At 48.2% G+C, this 20,009-nt stretch overlaps 1 protein-coding gene and 1 long non-coding RNA gene across 9 annotated transcripts in view; one reads left to right on the top strand and one right to left on the bottom strand.

The window, feature by feature from the left end:
- Positions 1–8,669: 8,669 nt before the first annotated feature.
- LOC127493465 (uncharacterized) lies at positions 8,670–10,329 on the bottom strand. Of its 5 annotated transcripts, none has more exons than XR_016211062.1 (2): positions 10,111–10,329; positions 8,670–8,979 (listed from the first exon to the last, which is right to left on the bottom strand). It is a non-coding gene; the product is annotated as an uncharacterized LOC127493465 (long non-coding RNA). The 5 variants fall into 5 exon arrangements; XR_007923655.3 differs by having other exon boundaries at positions 8,670–9,330; positions 10,111–10,319; XR_016211064.1 differs by having other exon boundaries at positions 8,670–9,437; positions 10,111–10,312.
- A 98-nt stretch (positions 10,330–10,427) lies between these two features.
- The window catches only part of KDM4A (lysine demethylase 4A), a 47,663-nt gene continuing 38,081 nt past the window's right edge, over positions 10,428–20,009 (top strand). Inside the window, exons 1-4 of one of the 4 annotated variants that reach the window (XM_008265389.5) lie at positions 10,428–10,574; positions 13,139–13,314; positions 15,468–15,643; positions 17,618–17,732. In XM_008265389.5, coding sequence (XP_008263611.1) covers positions 13,177–13,314; positions 15,468–15,643; positions 17,618–17,732 — 429 coding nt within the window. In that variant the 5' untranslated portion in view covers positions 10,428–10,574; positions 13,139–13,176. The other 3 variants (XM_089300806.1, XM_002715165.6, XM_089300805.1) reach the window with 3 other exon arrangements.

Below are 20,009 nucleotides of genomic sequence, written 5' to 3'. Positions count from 1 at the left end.
AATGAATACGGGGGCCAGCGTTGTGGCACATGTGGTTAAGCCACTGCCTGCAACACCAGCATCCTAGACAATACAGGAGTCCCAGGTGCTCCAATTCTGATCCAGCTTCCTTCTATGAGCCAAGAAAGGCAGCAGCAGGTGGCCCAAGTGCTTCAGGCCCTGCCACCCACATGGGAAACCCAGAGGGAGTTCCAGGCTCCTCGCTTCAGCCTGGCCCAGCCCTGGCTGTTGCAACCATTTGGGGAGTGAATCAGTGGATAGACGATCTCTCTCTCTCTCTTTCTCTCTTTCTCTTTCTCTCGCAAATAAGTAAATGAATAAATAACTTCACAAAATAAAATGAATACATAAGGGTCACTCAGGACCTGGCCCAGGATTTAGCCATGGGGAGGAGTTGGCCCCAGAATTGGGGTGATCCTCAGTCTCAAAGCCCTTGTGTCCTGGACCCCTCTCAGGGATGGTCCTTTCCAACCTCCTCTCTGGCACGGCAGTCCCATCTGAGCTTCTCTGTGGTCCTAAATTTTTATTTTTTTTTAAAGATTTATTTATCTTTATTTGAAAGAGTCACACATAGGGAGGAGAGGCAGAGAGAGAGAGAAAGGTCTTCCATCTGATGTTTCACTCCCCAGTTGGCCGCAATGGCTGGAGCTGCACCAATCTGAAGCCAGGAGCCAGGAGGTTCCTCTGGGTCTCCCATATGGGTGCAGGGGCCCAAGGGCTTGGGCCATCTTCCACTGCTATCCCAGGCCACAGCAGAGAGCTGGATTGGAAGTGGAGCAGCCAGGTCTCGAATTGGCACCCACATGGGATGCCGGTGCTTCAGACCAGGGCATTAACCCACTGTGCCACAGCGCTGGCCCAGAATTTTTATTACTTTTAATTTATTTAAAAGAGAGAGAAGAAGATAGAAAGATCTCCCATGCACTGGTTCATTCCCCCAAATGCCCACAACACCTGGGGCTGGGCCAGGCAAAACACCAGGAACTCAATTCAGATCTACATGAGTGTCAGGGATCCAGCAACTGGAGTCATCACTGCTGCCTCCCAGGATCCGCATTAGCAGGAAACGGATTGCTGTGCCGAACACCACCCTGGGCCTAAAAACTCAAGCCCGGCTGGCGCCGTGGCTCACTAGGCTAATCCTCCGCCTGCAGCGCCGGCACACCGGGTTCTAGTCCCATTTGGGGCACCAGATTCTGTTCCGGTTGCTCCTCTTCCAGTCCAGCTCTCTGCTGTGGCCCGGGAGGGCAGTGGAGGATGGCCCAAGTGCTTGGGCCCTGCACCCGCATGGGAGACTAGGAGGCAGCACCTGGCTCCTGGCTTCAGATTGACGCAGCACGCCAGCCGTAGCTGTAGCCATTTGAGGGGTGAACCAACGGAGAAGGAAGACCTTTCTCTGTCTCTCTCTCTCTCACTGTCTAACTCTGCCTGAAAACACACACACACACACACACACACACACACAGGCCGGCGCTGCGGCTCACTAGGCTAATCCTCTGCCTTGCAGCGCTGGCACACCGGGTTCTAGTCCCGGTCGGGGTGCCAGATTCTGTCCTGGTTGCCCCTCTTCCAGTCCAGCTCTCTGCTATGGCCCGGGAGTGCAGTGGAGGATGGCCCAAGTGCTTGGGCCCTGCACCCGCATGGGAGACCAGGAGAAGCACCTGGCTCCTGCCTTTGGATCAGCGCAATGTGCCGGCCGCTGCGGCCATTGGAGGGTGAACCAACGGCAAAGGAAGACCTTTCTCTCTGTCTCTCTCACTGTCCACTCTGCCTGTCAAATAAATAAATAAATAAAATAACAACAACAAAACTCAAGTCCAACAAACATATGATATATACTGATTAGTGCTATAATAATACCTGCTAGCATCACCAAGTATTTAAATGTGAAAGCATTTTCCCCACATTGTTAAAATTTAAGGGGCAGATGCCAATTAAAATGTCTGCATCCTAGGGCCAGCATTGTAGCACAGTGCCTGCCACACTTCTGTCCCATATGGATGACAGTTCTAATCCTGGATACTCTGCTTCCAATCCAGCTCCCTGTTAATGTGCCTGGGAAAGCAGTGGAGGATGGCCCAAGTATTTGGGCCCTTGCCACCCAGGTGGGAGACCCAGATGGGATTCCAAGCTTCTGGCTTTAGCCTGGCCCAGCCCTGGGCATTGTGACCATTCTGGAGAGTGAACCAACAAGTGGAGGACTCTCTCTCTGCCTTTGAATTAAAATAAATAAATCTTAAAAATAAAATAAAATAAAATAAATGCCTGCATTCCATGTTGTAGTTCCTGGGTTGGATATCCAGCTCTTGATTCCAGCTTTCCACCAGTGTAGATCCTGGGAGGCAGTGGTGATGGCTCAAGTAATCAGGTTCTGCCACCACATGGGAGATTGGGATGGTGTTCTGAACTCCTGGCTGCAGGTATTTGGGGGAAGAAACCAGTGGATGAGAGAATTCTCTTTCTCTCTCTCTTTTTTTCTCTGCCTCTCAGATTAAAGAGTAAATAAATAAAAATGAATTTTAAAAAATATTTATTTACTTATTTATTTGAAAGGCAGAATTAAAAAGAGGCAGCAGCAGCAGAGAGAGAGAGATTCCATTCTTTGTTTCACTCCCTAAATGGTAGGAGCTTCTTCCGGGTTTCCCATGCAGGTGCAAGGGCACAAGCACTTGGGCCATCTTCTACTGCTTTCCAAGGCCATAACAGGGAGCTGGATCAGAAATGGAGCAGCTGGGACTCGAACTGGCACCCATATGGGATACCGGCATTGCAGGTGGCAGCTTTACCTGATAAGACACAGCACTGGTCCCATAAAAATGAATTGAAAAGAAAAAAAAGAAAAGAAAGAAAACAAATGCGTGTTTGACACATCAGATAAATGCTGTGTGGGATACTCTCATGCCATATTGGAGTGTTTGGATTTGAGTCCCAGGTTTGCTTTTGATTCCTGCTTCTTGCTAATGCACACCCTGGGAGGCAGAGGTGATGGCTCAAGTACTTGGTTCCTTCCATTCACATGGGATACCTGAATTGAGTTCTGGGCTCTTGGCTTTAGCCAGACAGCCATGGCTGATGTGGGCATTTGGGGAGTGAACCAGTGAATAGGATTTCTCTCTCTCTCTCTCTCTCTCTCCCCCCACCTTTCAAATAAAATGAATAAAAATGAAGAATAAAATTTCTCTTTTAGAAAAAGAAAGGTTACATATGATCACGGCTGTCATAGACGTTTTGTGGGAAAAATGTGAGGTGCACTGAAAGAAGCATCGTGCCTTCAGGGAGTGTTTTAGCAAAGCAGAACAAAGAAGACCGGCACTGTGGCACAGGGGGTTAAGCTGCTGCCTGTGATGCCATCTTCCCATATCAGAGTGTTGGTTGGAGTCTCAGCTGCTCTACTTCTGACCCAGCTCCCTGCTAATGTGCCAGGGAAGGCAGTGGAAGATGGCCAAGTGCTTGGGCCCCTGCTACCCCTGTGGGAGACCCAGATGGAACCCATGGCTCTTGGCTTCAGTCTGGCTCAGCCCCAGCTGTTGCAGCCATTTGGAAAGTGCAGCAGCAGATGGAAGATCTCTTTCTCTCTCTCTCTGTCTTTACCTCTCTCTGTGTCACTCTTCATTTCAAATAAATGAATCTTTGAAAAAGAACAGAAAAAAAAAAAAAAAAAAAAAGAACAAGTGTCAGCTTGGCTGGAGGCCAGAGAACAAGGGAAGGGCTGGGCAGAAGAGGATGGAGCAGTGGCAAGGGCCAAATCATGGAGGGTGAGGGACTCGGAATTGTGCAGATTGCACTGGAACCTTTAAAATGGCTTCCAACAGGCAGAGAGTTAATAAGATTACCCCCCATTTTTTAAAAAAAAATATTTATTTATTTTGAAAGTCAGAGTTATAGACAGAGAGGAAAAGATAGAGAGAGAAGTCTTCCTTCCACTGGTTCACTCCCCAATAGTTGTAATGACCAGAAATGGGCCAAGCTAAAGCCAGGAGCTTCAATCAGGTCTCTCACACAGGTAGCAGGGGCTCACCAAACACTTGGGCCATCTTTTGCTTCCCAAGCCATGATCAGGGAGCTGGATCAGAAATGGAGCAGCTGGGACATGAACTGGTACCCATATGGGTTGCTGGCATCACAGGCAGCGACTTAAGCTGCCATGACACAATGCCAGCCCCAAGATTACCCATTTTTTTAAAAAAAAGATTTATTTATTTGAAAGGTAGAGATACAGAGAGAATGGGAGAAAGAGATCTTCTATCTGCTGGTTCACTCTCTAAACGGCAGCAACAGCCAGGGATGGGCTAGGCCAAAGCCAGGAGCCAGGAGTCTCTTCTGGGTCTCCCACATGGGTACAGGGCCTCAAGTACTTGGGCCATCTTTTGCTGTTTTCCCAGACACACCAGCAGGGAGTTGGATTAGAAATGGAGTAGCCAGGGACTATAACCAGCACCTATATGGGATACTGACACTGCAAGCGGAGGCTTAACCTCTACACCATAGCACTGGCCCCCAATATTACCCTTTTAAAAATATCACTCTGACAGTTATTTGGAAAACAAGTGGGAGGGAGAAGAGTCAAAGTGGGGACTTGTCAAGTTGGGGCCTGGGTGAAATGTGATGGGGTAAGAGAAAAATTTGAGATATGGTTTTGAAAGCGAGCCCAAGGGAGCTAGCACTGTGGCATAGCGGGTAAAGCCACCACCTGCAGTGCCAGCATCTCATATGGGTGCTGGTTTGCATCCTGGCTGATCCACTTTCAATCTAGCTCTCTGCTATGGCCTGGGAAAGCAGTAGAGGATGGCCCAAGTGCTTGGGTCCCTGCACCCACATGGGAGACCTGGAAGAAGCTCCTGGCCTAGCCTTGGTCATTGCAGCAGATGGAATGTCTCTCCATCTCTGTCTGTTTCTCTCTCTCTCTTTTTGTAATGCTGCCTTTCAATTAAATCAAATAAATCTAAAAAAAAAAAAAAAAAGAATAGATGAGTTTTGACTTCGAGAGGAAGATATTTTAGTGCCTGAGATAAACAACAAATAGAACAGACGGTGGAAGCAAAGGATAACGGAGTGAATATGAAGTAGACATGGTCCATGGGGTGCCTCGTGTTGCACCTTTGCCTAGGACACTGAGCCAATCTCTGCAGGGCAGAGAGTAGATCAGAGCTCGTAAGTGTCCTTGCGGGTGTGTGCCTGTCTGTCTCTATGCATTTTTATATTTGTTTGTGTATATGTATTTTGTGTATCATAGGCTAGAAGGTCCTTGTCTTCCCAACTGACTTTGTCCATGAGGCTTAATTAAGGCTGAATTCTGTCCTCCTTCCGTGGACTGAAGTGGCTGCAGAGGCCCCCTCCTCCGGGGCTGGGGCTGGGGCTGGGCAGGTCAGGCCGTAGGACGATGCCTTCCTGGCACTTACTCTCAGGGCTTCTGTTTCCAGGCGCCCTTTGCCCAGAGCCAGCCAGAGTCCCAGAGAAGAGTGATTACTGTCAGCAGCTGTTGCCAAAGCAAGGGTGGGAGAGTGACTGGTCCAGAGGTGAGGGGCCAGAGGCATCATCAGAATTTCAACATAGTCCTTCCTGGTCACGGAGTCAGTCCCTCGTGCCCTCTCTCGCACTCAGCATTCAGCAGATCTACTGCTCACTTCACCCTCGTGTCCTCAGGCACAAAATGCGGGCAGAAATGGCGCTGTCTTCAGAAGTTCACTGTGTGGATGAAATGAAGGAATACATCGTTCGTTCACTCTACAAATGTCTAGTGAGCACATACAAAGAGGCAGGGCAGTGCCAAGGGCCAAGGGTGGCAGTGAACAAAGATGTTTGTCCCCATGCAGAAGGTATTCTAATGGAGAGAACTGAACAACAAATAAACAAACAAAGCTCATCAGAGTGGGCATGGGAAGCTTCACTGAGGAGGTGACATTTCAGCATTCAGACCTGCGGCTGCAACTGGGAGCTGGAGGGGTGAGGTGGGGGAGGAGCTGCCTGGAGATTGTTAGTTGGCTATTAGAGGGCTTGGCTTCTCTCCAGAGGTGGGAAGTATCTGATGGTTTAAGAGCAGTAACATGATCTGACTCTCTCTGTGTGCAGGGGCAAGGGCAGAAGCAGGCTGTGCAATTGCCTGATTCAGGCTACAGATGGCTTGGACCAGGGTGGCAGCAGTGAGGGTGGAGGGAAGTGCTGCATTCTGGGTATATTGTAGAGACAGGACATAACTATGTCAGAGTTAACATCAGTGTGCTGAAAGCACAATTTATGAAATAAATTGATAAACTGAACTTCGTCAAAATTAAAAACTCTTGTGCTTCAAAAGGTACTCTAAAGAAAATGAAAAGACAAGCCAGCAGCATGAAGAAAATATTTATAAAGCCTATATCTGATAAACGATTTGTATCCAGAATATATAAAGAACCCTTCCAAGTCAATAAGAAGAAGATAAACAACCTAATTAAAAAACAGACAAAAGATTTGAATAGATATTTCACCAAAGAGGATATATGAATGACTAATAAGCACATAAAAGATGCTCAACATCATTAGTCATTAGGGAAATGCAAATTAAGACCACAATGAGATACTGCTTCACGCCCACTAGAATGGCTATAATCACAAAGACAGACAATATGAAAACGTTGGCAAGGATGTGGGGAAATGGAAATCTTCCTATATTGTTGATGAGAATGTAAAATGGTACAGCCATTTTAGAAAACAGTTTGGCAGTTTCTTTCAAAGATAAACATAAATGTACTATACAACCCAGCAATTATTTCACTCCTAGTTATCTATCCAAGAGAAATGCAAACATACATTCACGCAAAGACTTGCATGCAAATGTTCATAGCAGCGTTATTCATAATAGCTGAAAGGTGGAAGCAATCCAAATGTCCATCAATACTACAATGGCATAGTATTCAACAATAGAAGGGAAGGAAATACTGAGGCGTGCTGTGGCATGGGTAAATCTCCAAAAACTTATGCTCAGTGAAAGAAACCAGACACAAAAGACCACAGATTGCTGGTTCTATTTATATGAAATATCCGGAGAAGGCAAATCTAGAGAGACGCAGAGTAGACTAGCAGTTGCCTGGGGGCGGGCCTGGGAATAGGGACAGACGGCCACCAGGCTCCAGCAATCTCACAGAGGTGGCAGATTTCAGGGAGGCGAGGGAAATGCTCCAAAATGGATTGGGTGGTGGTTGTACAGCTCGGCAAATTTATTTAAAAATCTTTCAATTACACCCTTAAAAGTTGTTAATGACAACATGTATCTAAACATAAGCAATTTTTGTGTATATAAAACAATTAGTACAGTGTTTGGAACATAATAGCAGCATAGTCAATGTAGTTAAATTTTAAGGGAATATTACCATTATTATTAGTTACATCAGGCCCTACTATGTGCTAGCTACTGTGCTGAGTGCTGGATAAAATGAAGCTCCAGGAAAATCCCTCGGCTAGGAACACAGCACATGTTTTATGCCATGGCAGGGTTTTATTTCCAAGTCCTGCTGCCATTGTGGGCAAGTCTCTCTTTTTTCATAGCAAGCACAACTTTTGTAAATCCATTTCCTTTTGTGAGAAATTGTTTCATGTAGTCTCCCACCCTATGCTGTAAATACTGCAAGGGCAAGGAAAGGGCTGTTCACTCACAGGTGGGAAGATTCTGGTTGACATTTTGCTGGTCTGATAGAAGGAACAGGTGCTGCTGCCACTGTCTCTTTCCTCCTATCCCCCAAGCATGTGCACAGGATGTCTGGAGCTGCAGCAATCACCTTTTAACCGTGAAGTACATATATGAGGCTAAAGCAAAATTGCAAAGGATGACGGAGAGCGATGGAATGAGCCGGTGATCTGACTTTGTTGAGCATTGAGACAGTGCTCACTCACCTCCAGACCTCTTATGACCTGAGAAAAATAACCTTGTACTTGTTTAAGCCACTGTTACATTTTTTGATCTCTGGCAGTGGAACACATTCCTAAGTCATATTACCACTAAGACCAAAGTGATATGTTTGAGATTTTATCTGGTGGAAGAAGACAGACAGTGAGTGAATCCACACATTTGTAAAGCCCTCACTTTGTGGCACTCTGCACAGGGTGAGGTAATGCCTGCATCAAGCAATTCCTCATTGGACACTGGTTTCTGGCGTACGCCATCCGGTGGATGGCTGCTCCACTACCAAGCTAGAACACTTAGCAGGTGGAGGGGCAAGATTAGTTCTGGGCATGAGGGTTTTAGATTATCTGTAGGACATCCAGGAAGGGTCCAGAGAGCAGGGCCCAGGGATCTGAGCTCAGGAGAGAAGACTGAGCTGGGGGCATAGAATGGGCATCAGCAGTGTACAGGAGAGTGAAACCTAAGAGAGTGTATCGAGCTCTTGTTTCAGGCTGAGTGGTTAGCACTTATATCATCTTCATCATTATCATCACAGCTAACATTTGCTAAGCACTTACTGCCTATCAATTAGATCTTTGCTTGACCTCATCCCACTGCCTCACTTATATCCCATTCCATTCTCACAGCCGAGAGAGGAAAGTACGATTCTGATTTCAGTGATGAGAAAACTGAGGGTTAGAGAAATCAAATAGTTTGCCCTAGGTCACGCTGCTGGTGAACTGTGGAACCAGAACATCCAAGGAGGGTGTGAAGAAGGGGGCAAAGGACAAACAGTCATGAGGACATCAACATGTTTTCTTTCTTTTTAAAAAGTATTAATTTATTCGAAAGGCAGAGTGATAGAGGGACACGGACACGGACACACACACACGGAAGGGGAGTGAAGGAGAGGGGGGGGGGAGAGACTCTTTCAGCCACTGGTTCACTCTTCAAAAGCCAGCAACAGCTGGGGCTGGGCCAGTCCAAAGCCAGGAACCAGGAACTCCATCTTGGCTCCTTGGGTGGGTGGCAGGAACCCAAGTACTTGAGCAATCATCTGTGGCCTCTCAGGTGCATTAGCAGGGAGCTGGATCAGAAGCGGAGGTGGGTCTTGATCACAGACACTGTAATAAGGAATGTGGATGTCCCACACAGCGATCTAACCACTGCACCAAACACTCCCCTAGGGTTTTCTTTCTTCTTTTCTCTCTCTCTCTCTCTCTCTCTCTCTCTCTTTATAAAGATTTATTTATTTATTTGAAAGTCAGAGTTACACAGAGAGAGGAGAGGCAGAGAGAGAGAGAGAGAGAGGTCTTCCATCCATCCGATGGTTCACTCCCCAATTGGCTGCAACGGCTGGAGCTGTGCTGATCCGAAGCCAGGAGCCAAGAGCTTCTTCCGGGTCTTCCACGTGGGTTCAGGGGCCCAAGGACTTCGACCATCTTCCTACTGCTTTTCCAGGCCACAGCAGAGAGCTGGATCGGAAGTGGAGCAGCCTGGTCTCGAACCAGCGCCCATGTGGGATGCCGACGCTCCAGGCCAGGGCGTTAACCCATTACGCCAACAGCACCGGCTCCTCTTACTTTCTTTTTAAAAATTCATTTGAAAAGCGGAGAGAGAGAAATCCCCCATCGGCAGGTCTTCCCAGATGCCCCCAACGAGGCTGGCTGGGTCAGGGGGAAGCCAGGAGCCAGGAACTCAATCTGGGCTTTCCGCGTGGGTGGCAGGACGCCTGCCGCTTCTGTGCGCATTGGCAGGAAGCTGGGATGGCGAGCATGGAACGCAGGCACCCCCAGACCCAGGCGGCGTCCCATCCGCAGTGCCGGAGCCCGCCCAAGTACTTCACTTTCCCGTCTGACCTACAAGAGCACCCCGTGAGGCCTCCCTCCCCACCGCTCTTTGTCCAGGTGGTCTAGGAACTCTCTAAGGACCCCCAAACCGCCCCTACCCTCCCCAAGTGTTCTAATGGTTCTCCAGGACCCTGCCCTGCCCCAAGAGCTGCCCTAATGACCCCCAAAGCTCTGCTCACAGAGGAGAGAGAGGTTAGCGACCCTAAGGGCACGCCCCTTCCCCCTCTGGACCTGTTCTGGGGACCCACGGGGGCTCTTTCCCCTTCAGGGGCTGTCCCGGCTCGGCGGCCAAGGACTTTGGACAAACCGGGGCGGTTGGTGGCCTTATGAGGCCTCCGGGACCTCGCAAGCTGTCCCCCTACGGGCTTCCATCGCACTTCAACCGCACGCAAAGGGACTGCTCACCCCAAGACAACTTTGGCCCAGCCTCTCGCTGGAACATCCTCACCGTCCCCATTCACCTACACGACCGGCCCATTCCTAGGTCCTCGCCACTTTCAACCCCGATTAGTTACGGGCGGCCAGAGGCCCGCCCGTGATTGGCCAGCTCCCCGACCCAGCCGGGACGCTCAGTGGCCATGGTCCCGAGTGGTACGGCGTTTCCCCCTGGCAACAGCCCGAGCCGGCGCTGATAGGCTGAGCAGACCGACATTCCCAGACCCGGAGGCGGCTCCGGAGCGTGCTCATTGGCTAGCGTAGAGTCGATAGCCAGCCTCGCATTGGTTGATGTGTGGGGCCCCGTGCGGCTGCGCAGAGGGCGACTCTCGAGGAGGCGGAGCTTCGTGCTTTGCCTACAGCTAAAGCAGTGGGTTCGGCTAGGGGCAACAGCAGAAAACGGGCCTGGGCCCTGCCGGGGCTTTGGGCTTTAGGTGAGAACCAAAGAATTTTGGATTCCTTTAGGTTTGTTGCTGCCGTGGCCTTGACCCTGGGCTCCGGTGGGGGAGGGGCAGTGGGGTGGTTCTTGAGCGGTGAGTGATCGGCATGTTTCTCATCCAATGGGAGAAGGAGCTTCTAAAATGAGTCATGCGATTGGTCCTTTCCAATCTCTTGCGGCCAATGAACGTCGGGAGAGGGGGGCGGGTCCACTGGGCCTTATTTTCTTCTTCCTGCGGCCGGGCCTCACTCGCCTAGGCGGCGGGGCCGGGAGGGGCCGGACCTGTTCTTGGTGAGGATCGGGGATCTTGGGAGTAGGGGGCTGTGTTTGGCGCGGCGCCGGCGGGAGCGGCTGCGCGGGGAGGGTGCGGGCGCTGGAGGTGGTGGTTAGTAGCAGCTGCCTTTATTGAGTGGTTGAGGTACCGGGCCTAGTATTTGGTGTTTCGCTTGCATCATCTGAGTTAACCACGGCGGGGCCGGGGGTTAGGATCCCCATTGTACAGGTGGAGAAACTGAGCGTGTATCCGCGCGCGCGAGCAAGGTCGCTCAGGTGAGAAATGGCAGCGACCTGATCTGTATTCAAAGTTGGGACTCCGGAGCCGGTGCTTTCGAACCACTCGGCTTTGTTGCTGGGTGCAGGAGGAAGGGTGTCCTGGAACGGGAGCTTTCCCCACGGCCTAGGTCGGGGGGATGGAGTCCTGGGGTTGAAGAAAGAGGGTGAGCAGCTGAGGTGAGGGAGAAAAGCAGTAACTGAGCAGCCTCCGAATGCATGCTCCGTGCCGTGCATTGTTCTAGGTCTGGGCGTACAAAGATGAATAGGGCCAGAGGCGGATGAAGCCCCGAACGGGCCCCTTTCAGGGCCCAGGGTCGGGTCCCAGCCCTGTGTGGATGCGAGTGTGTTTCTAACGTTTGCGGAAGCTTACTTTTGGACTCTGTTTTCTTTCTTTCTTTCTTTCTTTCTTTTCTTTTCTTTCTTTCTTCTTCTTCTTCTTTTTTTTTTTTTTAAAGAAAGTCCTCAGCATTGTATAAGCTCAGGTTCCTCCGTACTTGGATCTGCCCTTGGAAAGGATGTGGTCCAGGTGGAGTTAGGCGTTAGGCAGTGTAGAGTAATGGAAAGTGGGCTGTGGGCAGATTTCCTGGTATGTAAAACCGGTATAACAGTATACCTGCCGCGCAGTTTCTGCAAGGTTCATGGAAAGCACCTGGCCGGGAGCACAGCTTATTTTTGGTAGAATGGAAGCCTGGGAGACGCAGGCAGTACAATTTGTCTACTCTCGTGCACATGCTGTTTCCAATTTTGTGCTAGATTGCTGGTGGGTTGGAGGCAGTTTTTTCCTGAGTTATCCAGCTTCAAGGGAGTCTTGGAGCAGGACTGTGATGACTCTGGACCCCAGACTGGGGCGGGGGGGCAGGAAATGCAGTTCTGCTGACCACTTGAAGTCCATAGAGGCAAGAGTATTACTATTTTTGCTTCTAAACTGCCTTTTAGCTGGGGTGGGAATGCACTTGCTTAGCTGCAGGCCTCATCCGAAAGCATTCATTTTGCCTTCTGTTATGAAGTTTGCCCTGTATTGCCAGTTTATTGCCTGTTAATTTTGTCCTTTGAGTTCTGGGTACAGTGCATTTGAACTTGTCTCTCGCTTGACTTAAGGACTGCTGAAAAGACAGCTTGTTTTAGGTAGGAGGACAATTTTCACTTTTAAAATCTCAAGTCAAGCTACTCCTTTCAGAGTACTTTTTAAACACTTAGACATTGTAATTTTGTAACCAGGTAACTCACCTTTGAAATCTAGACTCCTATTTTAAACTATGCCCTAGAAAAGAGCCCATGGGTGGCTGTTAAAATCAGGTTGTAGTATGTCAGCACTCTGAGAAGTGATTAGCAAGGTGTGTATAAGGGAGTAACTTGAAAAGATTAGGATAGAGTGATGGTGGGAGGGGTGGTCAGCTGTATCTTTTGGATGAAAGATCAAATGGTTATAGTTTCTCTTTTTAAGATGAAACAGTGTCTCTGTTTAAGTGAGATTTGGATACATGCAGTTTGATATATCTGGTTCTTTTTGAAGGGAACTGTTACTGTGTGCACTTCTAATCTAGTTCATTTAAATGACTTCTAGAGCCACATTCCAGGTGTCAGGTCTTAATGTTTCAGAAGTTCACTATCATCTACTATTTTCAGCACTGACAGTCCCAGCAATTTTTTTAAAAATTATTTGAAAGGCAGAGTTACAGAGACAGAGAGAGATACCTTCCATTTGTTGGCTCACTCCCTACATGGATGCAGTGGTTAGGGTTGGGCCAGACAGCAGCCAGGAGTCAGAAGTTTATCCTGGGTCTCCCACGTGGGTGGTAGGGGCCCAAGCACTTGGGCCATTTTCCACTTCTTTCCCAGGCGCATTTGCAGGGAGCTGGATGAAAAGTGGAGCCCCTGGGACATGAACAGGTGCCCCTATGAGATGCCAGCTTCACAGGTGGTGGCTTTACCTGCTGTACCAGGACATGGCCCCAGCATTTGCTTTTGATTACATTTTTATAATGTGCTCTCAATGTACTTCTTCAGATTCTTGTTTGGCCAAAGTGACCTAAAAAGGAGGGAAAATGACTTCTGAATCGGAAACCCTGAATCCCAGCGCTCGCATAATGACCTTTTATCCGACCATGGAAGAGTTCCGGAACTTCAGCAGATACATTGCCTACATTGAATCTCAAGGTGCCCACCGGGCTGGGCTAGCCAAGGTAAGGAGCAGTGAGCTACTTCCTCCGTGGAGGCCAGCCCTAGGTGTTCCTGAAGATTGGGGTGGGGCGGTGACTTCAAGGAATGCTGTCCTATTTGCAAGTTAATTTCAGTTGTTAACATCTGAAGACTCTGCTTTCTCAGTGAGGAGAAGCTGCTTGGAATCCTCACAGAAGGGGACCCGCCTAGGTGGAGCTGGGTGCTTTTGTTTTTTGCCCATCACTGAGCTCTCGACTTCTCTTGCTCTCATTTCAGTCTCTTTAGGTGCTCTGACAGTAATTTGGCTTCCCCTTTGGACTTTCTTCAAGGGGAGAGAATGCACTAGCTAGCCAACATGAGTATTCTCGTCCTTGTTCATTTGAAATTGGTTTCTGGTTTGTACTTTCTTCTATGAATTGGACCAGTTATTTTTTCCCCAAGTCAAAGCAGCCCTTCCTTCCTGTATCTGTCACATTAAAGTTTTTGAGTCCCCAAAGATAAAATGGCTACATTTCTGGAAGCATCTTCAAGAAACTTAGAGGAGACTTTTTACACTGTTTATGCTGATTGAATTTCCTGCCATGTGCATGTGTTACTTTTTCAATATGCAAAACGAAAAAAAAAAAAAAAAGAGCAAAGACCTTGATTACAGAGCCCAAGATCAGCCTTGGACCCTGGAGCCTCCAGTCGGCTCCATGTTTGCTCTTAGGTGGAGCTGGCTACTGCTGGGTGAAGGCTCGCACACAGCGGCAGCAGCCAGGACCCACAGTGCAGTGTTACGGTGCATTTGTGGGTTTTTGTTTTGACTTATCAGTTTAAAAAATTACAAATGAGTGTGTTTGTGTTACAAGTTAAATAATTCAGAGATGTGTAAAGAGAAGGCTAATCCTCATCTGCAGTCTCCAGTGCCATCTCCTTAAGGTAATCAGTGTTAATAGCTCCTTCCACATCTTTTTCTCTGCTCACACAAATCTATACACATGCAGTGTTATTTGTTTTGTTTTAAAAAAAGAATGGGATCATGCCATATGTATTCCTGTGTTGTGTTGGTTTGTGTGTTCTTTTTTCCTTTTTCTTTTTACAATGTGTGTTCCTTCTTCTAGGTCAATTAGGGACTCCACTCATTCTCTTTTGCATATTAACTAGCTTAATTTATTGTTATTGGAATAGGTAACCTACATGGATAGGAACAAAATTCTTTTAGAAGGTAGATAAAGTCTCACTCCCACCTCTTTTACCATACTTTATTTTTCCAGTGTTGCTTGATGTGAATAGTAATAGCATATGTCTACGTCTATGTATATGTGTGTGCTTATTTTCTCCCTTAATATAAAACATATCATAAAATATTTGCTAATAAAAAAATTGTATAGTATTCCACAGAGTGGATTTACTTAATATATTTAACTTGAAGATTAGGTTTTTGAGGTTGAACTTTCTTGTAAATAGACTGCAATCTGGTGTATGAGAAAAGGAAACTTTTATTCATGTGTAGAGTTGACCAAATCAAGTAAAATTGTGGTGGTGGTGTTTTTAAAATTTATTTATTTGAAAAGCAGAGTTAGAGACACACACACACACAGAGGTCTTCGATCTGCTGGTTCACTCCCTAAATGGCCAGAGTTAGACCAGGCTTAGGCTAGGCCAGTCCGAGGCCTGGAACCTGGAACTCCCATCTGTATCTCCCACATGGGTTGTAGGGGCCTAGTCACACCTGCTGCTTTCCCAGGCACATGAGCTTGGGAGCTGGATTGGAAATGGAGCAGCCAGGTTTCAAACCCGTGGTCGTGTGGGATGCTGGTGTGTCAGGCAGCGGCTTAACCCACTGTGCCACAACTCTGGCCCCTGTTTTTTTTTTTTTTTTTTTTTTTTAAGACAAGAGCCCTGGGCTGGTAGAATGAGAGAGCATCAACTCTTCAGCTTCCTTTTGGTGTCTACATAAGACGCTGAGGTTGAGAGCAAGTATTATTTATTACCTGGGGCCATTGCAAGGAGGCCACTAGCTGATGGCAGACTGTGTCCAGGTTAGCATGACAGTGTGACTTCTGTGTCCAGGTGAGCGTGGGTGAATCCAAGTCGCTTTCTAGTGAACGCAGCTGTGGGCTTGGTAGCAACCTGCAGGCTTTCTGAACTCTGGCCTGCTAGATTTCTCACCTGTTTCTTGTGTTCTCTACAGGTTGTTCCTCCAAAAGAGTGGAAGCCGCGTGCGTCGTATGATGACATTGATGATCTGGTCATCCCTGCCCCCATCCAGCAGCTGGTGACAGGCCAGTCTGGTCTCTTCACTCAGTACAACATTCAGAAGAAAGCCATGACCGTTCGAGAGTTCCGCAGGATAGCCAATAGCGACAAGTGAGTGGGGACACCTTTTCCTGTCTTGGCATCCCCGGGACTGTGGTCATTGCACTTCAGAGAGCACTTTGTCCTCGCTGTCCTGTCCTGCTGAATAGCAGCTCTGCTGTCCCAGCTTCTCATCCCTCTCTGCTCTGTGGCAGCGTTCCCCAAGTTGGTACTGTGTCCGTCACAAGCTTGCCTGTATTGTTGTCGGAAAGAATCCCACCGTTTTCCCATCTGAAGGAGAATCATGTCGGTTGCAGAGGTGGTTTGGAAGAGCTTTTGCTGGATGTCTTGATACCACTCGCTCATCAAAACGTGGCTTTCCTGGTTTCCCTGTCTCCTCTTGGCCCTCCTGACTTGAGTCATGTTCGAGAGCTGTCTCCTTTCCGTTTCGACAGTAGCCAACTGTGGGCCAACTGCCATGCTCACTGCAGTCTCCGTGTCTCTGGCTCCCGTCTGTACAGGCTTCTCTGCTTTAGGAGCGGCTCTGATGCCTGTTCTCCATTGTCTGTCTTTGAGCTTGGTGATATTTCACTCTCATCACACCTCAGCTTCCCAGGGAACGCGCTCCTGTTTCCCTCATTGGGCAGACTGCTCCTTAATCCTCTTTCTTGCACCTTCTCGCTTCCCACTTTGCTCCTGAGTTTCGTGTTTCTACCCAGGATGCCCCCTTTTGCCCTGGCTGCTTTTTCAGAGTCTTTCTGATCTGTGCGTGTCTTGATTTCGGCCTGTAGTGTCCCGAACCTTCACCATGGCTAAGCCCAGAAGTCGCGCTTCTGGAAGCGCTTTGCTCCTACTTTCCCATCAGGTCTTGTGCGTGCTATTCCCACTGTTGGTCTATTCATTTGACTTGCCACATTCTGATGGAGGTCTTCCATCTGTAGCTGCTGCTGGCCTGGGAGTAGATTAACAGAAGAGCAAATGGAACAGTGCAGTGTGCCCTGCAGAGGAAGGGCTCTGTCTTTCTTTATGTCTGCGAGCAGTGCACTGGGGCCAAGCTCATTTGCTTTCTGTTTCTCACATAGGTTCCACCAGGAACTTCAGACATCTGTGTCTCTTCTCTTCCCATCAACACACATGCTAGGCTTTCTCTTTCAAGATACTTCTTTTCCTTTTCAAGTAGCTAGACCTGGGTTTATATCATTCATCCTCATAAAGAACAGATTCTTAGCCCTGAATTCTTTTTTGTCATTTAAAAATTTTGATTTATTTTCATTTTATTTGAAAGGCAGAGAGGGATCTTCAGTCTGCTGGTTCACTCCCCAAAAGCCCTCAACAACCAGGGCAGAGCCAGACTGAAGCTAAGACCTGGGTCTCCAGTCTGTGTGGGTCAGCAACTCAGGATCAGTGCCATGATGCAGTTGTCTCATGAGGCAGCTTAACCTGCTGGGCCACAGCACTTGCCACATTTAGTGCTGGTTGGAGTCCTGGTTACTCTGCTTTGGATCCAGCTTCCTTCTGATGTGCCTGGGAGGCAGCCCAAGTACATGGCACCTGGTTTAGAGCTGGCCCAGCCCTGGCTGTTAGTGGACATTTGGAAAGTGAACCAGTACATGGAAGAAGATCTCTTTCTTCTCTCTCTCTCTTTCTCTGTCACTCTTCCTTTCAAATAAATAAATAAATCTTTGGCAAAAATTAAATCCTGAGGCTGCCACTGTGGTGCAGTGGGTTGAGCCTCAGCTTGCTAGCACTGGTTTGAGATCCTGCTGCCCCGTTTCTGATCCAGCTCCCTGAAAAGCATTGGAAGATGGCCCAAGTGCTTGGGCCCTGGCAAATACCTCCCCACACCCCTGCCCTTGGGAGACTCTGGTACAGCTCCTTCAGCTGGGCCCAGCCCTGGCAAGTGCTGCCATTTGGGAGTGAACCAGCAAATGGAAAATCTCTCTCTCCCCTTCTTTATAACTCTGCCTTTCAAATAAATAGATAAATTTTAAAAGAAAAACTTAGTCCCCATAAGTCATTCAACATTTCCTTTTTGACTTTTGAAAGGTACTGTACCCCACGCTACAGTGAGTTTGAAGAACTTGAGCGGAAATACTGGAAAAATCTCACATTCAACCCTCCCATTTATGGTGCAGATGTGAATGGTACTCTCTATGAAAAGGTGAGGTGCACTGGAAGCCTGCAGCATTTTTGTAATGTAATACTGTCTTTTTCTGTCCAGCACACAGTAGGCATCTCAGACCAGTTTGGTGAATGGGTTAGGTGAACAAATGAATGATCTCCCACCCGCTGAAGTGCTACAGCTTAATTGTCGGTGGTTTTGCATGTGACTGGATTTCACTTCTCCCACTCTGCATGTGAATTGGATGATAAGGTGTTCTTTTCAGAGGCTGTTAGCATAGCCTGTGGGTGGTAGCTGATGAGTTTTTGAAAGGGTGGGTTGGATCACCGCCATTGAAATGTGGGAGAGGTGGTGTGGTTTCTGCAAGGAAAAATATCCCTGATTAATGAAAGGGGTATGTAGTTAAGAAGGGAAATATACTTAGAATTTTAGAACCTTCAAACAAGATTCTGTAGCAGGAGCTATTTTAACCAACATTGGTTTGGAATGTAGTGTTTCTGGCATAAGAAACTTCCTTAAATCTGGTTACGGGGGATATCTGAGATTTTTTTTTTAATGATTTATTTAGTTGAAAGGCAGAGCAGCAGAGAGGAAGAGACACAGAGAAAAAGAGATCCATCTGGTGTTTAACTCTGCAAAATGTCAATACAGGCAGGGCTGGGCCAGGCTGACTGCAGGAGCCAGGAACTCCATTCAGGTCTCCCATGTGGGCTGCAGGAGCCAGGAGCTCCATCCAGGTCCTCCACATGGGTGGGAGGGACCTGAGTACTTGAGTCATTACCTGCTGCCTCCTAGACACATCAGCAGGAACCAGATTGGAAGCTGAGCAGCTGGGACTCAAACCAGCACCTTGAATTGGGATGTTAACATCCCAAGCCATAGCCTAGCCTTTTGTGTGCCTCAAGGCTGGCCCCTTGAGATGATCTTTGGATAATTGAAAAAAGTGTATGGCATTTAAGGGACTATCACTCAGATTAATCTCTTTTTTAAAAAAAATTTCAAAGGAAGCCTTTTACAATTTTTTAAGATTTTATTTATTTCAGATGCAAAGTTATAGAGAAAGGAGAGACAGAGATTTTCTATCTGCTGGTTCACTCCCCAGATGGCCACAACTGTTTCAGGCTGAAGCCAGGAGCCAGGAGCTTCTTCCGGGTCTCCCACATAGGTGTAGGGGCTCAAGTGCTTGGGTCATCCTCTGCTGTTTTCCCAGGCCATTCGCAGGGAGCTAGATTGGAAGTGGAGCAGCCGGGACTCAAACTGGCACCCATATGGGATGCCTGCGCCACAGCGTCGGCCCCAAGCAAATTAATCTTAATAGTTTTATAAATTATTGGAAGGAAGGAGTTTAAAGAATGTATTCCAAGGGGCCAGCGCCGTGGTGCTGGCATCCCATGTTGGTGCCGGTTCAGTTGAGTCCCAGCTGCTCCATTTCCAGTCCAGCTCTCTGCTGTGGCCTGGGAAAGCAGTAGAAGATGGCCCAAGTCCTTGGGCCCCTGCACCTACGTGGGAGACCCAGAAAAAGCTCCTGGCTCCTGGCTTTGGATCTGTGCAGCTCTGGCCATCGCAGCCAATTGGGGAGTGAACCAGCAGATGGAAGACCTCTCTCTCCCTCTCTCTTTTTCTCTCTCTTTCTCCCTCCCTGTAACTCTGACTTTCAAATAAATCAATAAATCTTTTTTTTTTTTTTTTTTTTTTTTTTTTTTTTTTTTTTTTTGACAGGCAGAGTGGACAGTGAGAGAGAGAGACAGAGAGAGAAAGGTCTTCCTTTGCCGTTGGTTCACCCTCCAATGGCCGCCGCTGCAGCCGGCGCACCGCGCTGATCCGATGGCAGGAGCCAGGATCCAGGTGCTTTTCCTGGTCTCCCATGGGGTGCAGGGCCCAAGCACCTGGGCCATCCTCCACTGCACTCCCTGGCCATAGCAGAGAGCTGGCCTGGAAGAGGGGCAACCGGGACAGAATCCGGCGCCCCAACCGGGACTAGAACCCGGTGTGCCGGCGCCGCAAGGTGGAGGATTAGCCTATTGAGCCACGGCGCCGGCCTAATCAATAAATCTTTAAAGAAAAAAAATGTATTCCAAGTTTGTTGATAACAATTTGGGGGTGGGTAGTGGGAATTCAGGCTTAAGGGGATGAATGGCAGGAAGTTGCTTTAATTAAGCATCTGGGATGGAGGCAGAGACACAGGGTGTGGCAATCCTGCAGTTGGAGGGGGTGGGTAGGTTCCCAGCTGACCATTACAAATCAGAAAAGGGACTTTGCAAATTTTAGTTTCTTTTAAGTTTTATTTATTCATTTGAGAGGCAGAGGGATGAGGAG

The sequence above is a fragment of the Oryctolagus cuniculus genome, chromosome 7, assembly GCF_051225735.1.
Source record: "Oryctolagus cuniculus isolate XC-2025 breed Fujian yellow rabbit chromosome 7, ASM5122573v1, whole genome shotgun sequence".
NCBI classification, from domain to species: Eukaryota; Metazoa; Chordata; class Mammalia; order Lagomorpha; family Leporidae; genus Oryctolagus; species Oryctolagus cuniculus.
This window is presented reverse-complemented; position numbering and strand designations above follow the sequence as displayed.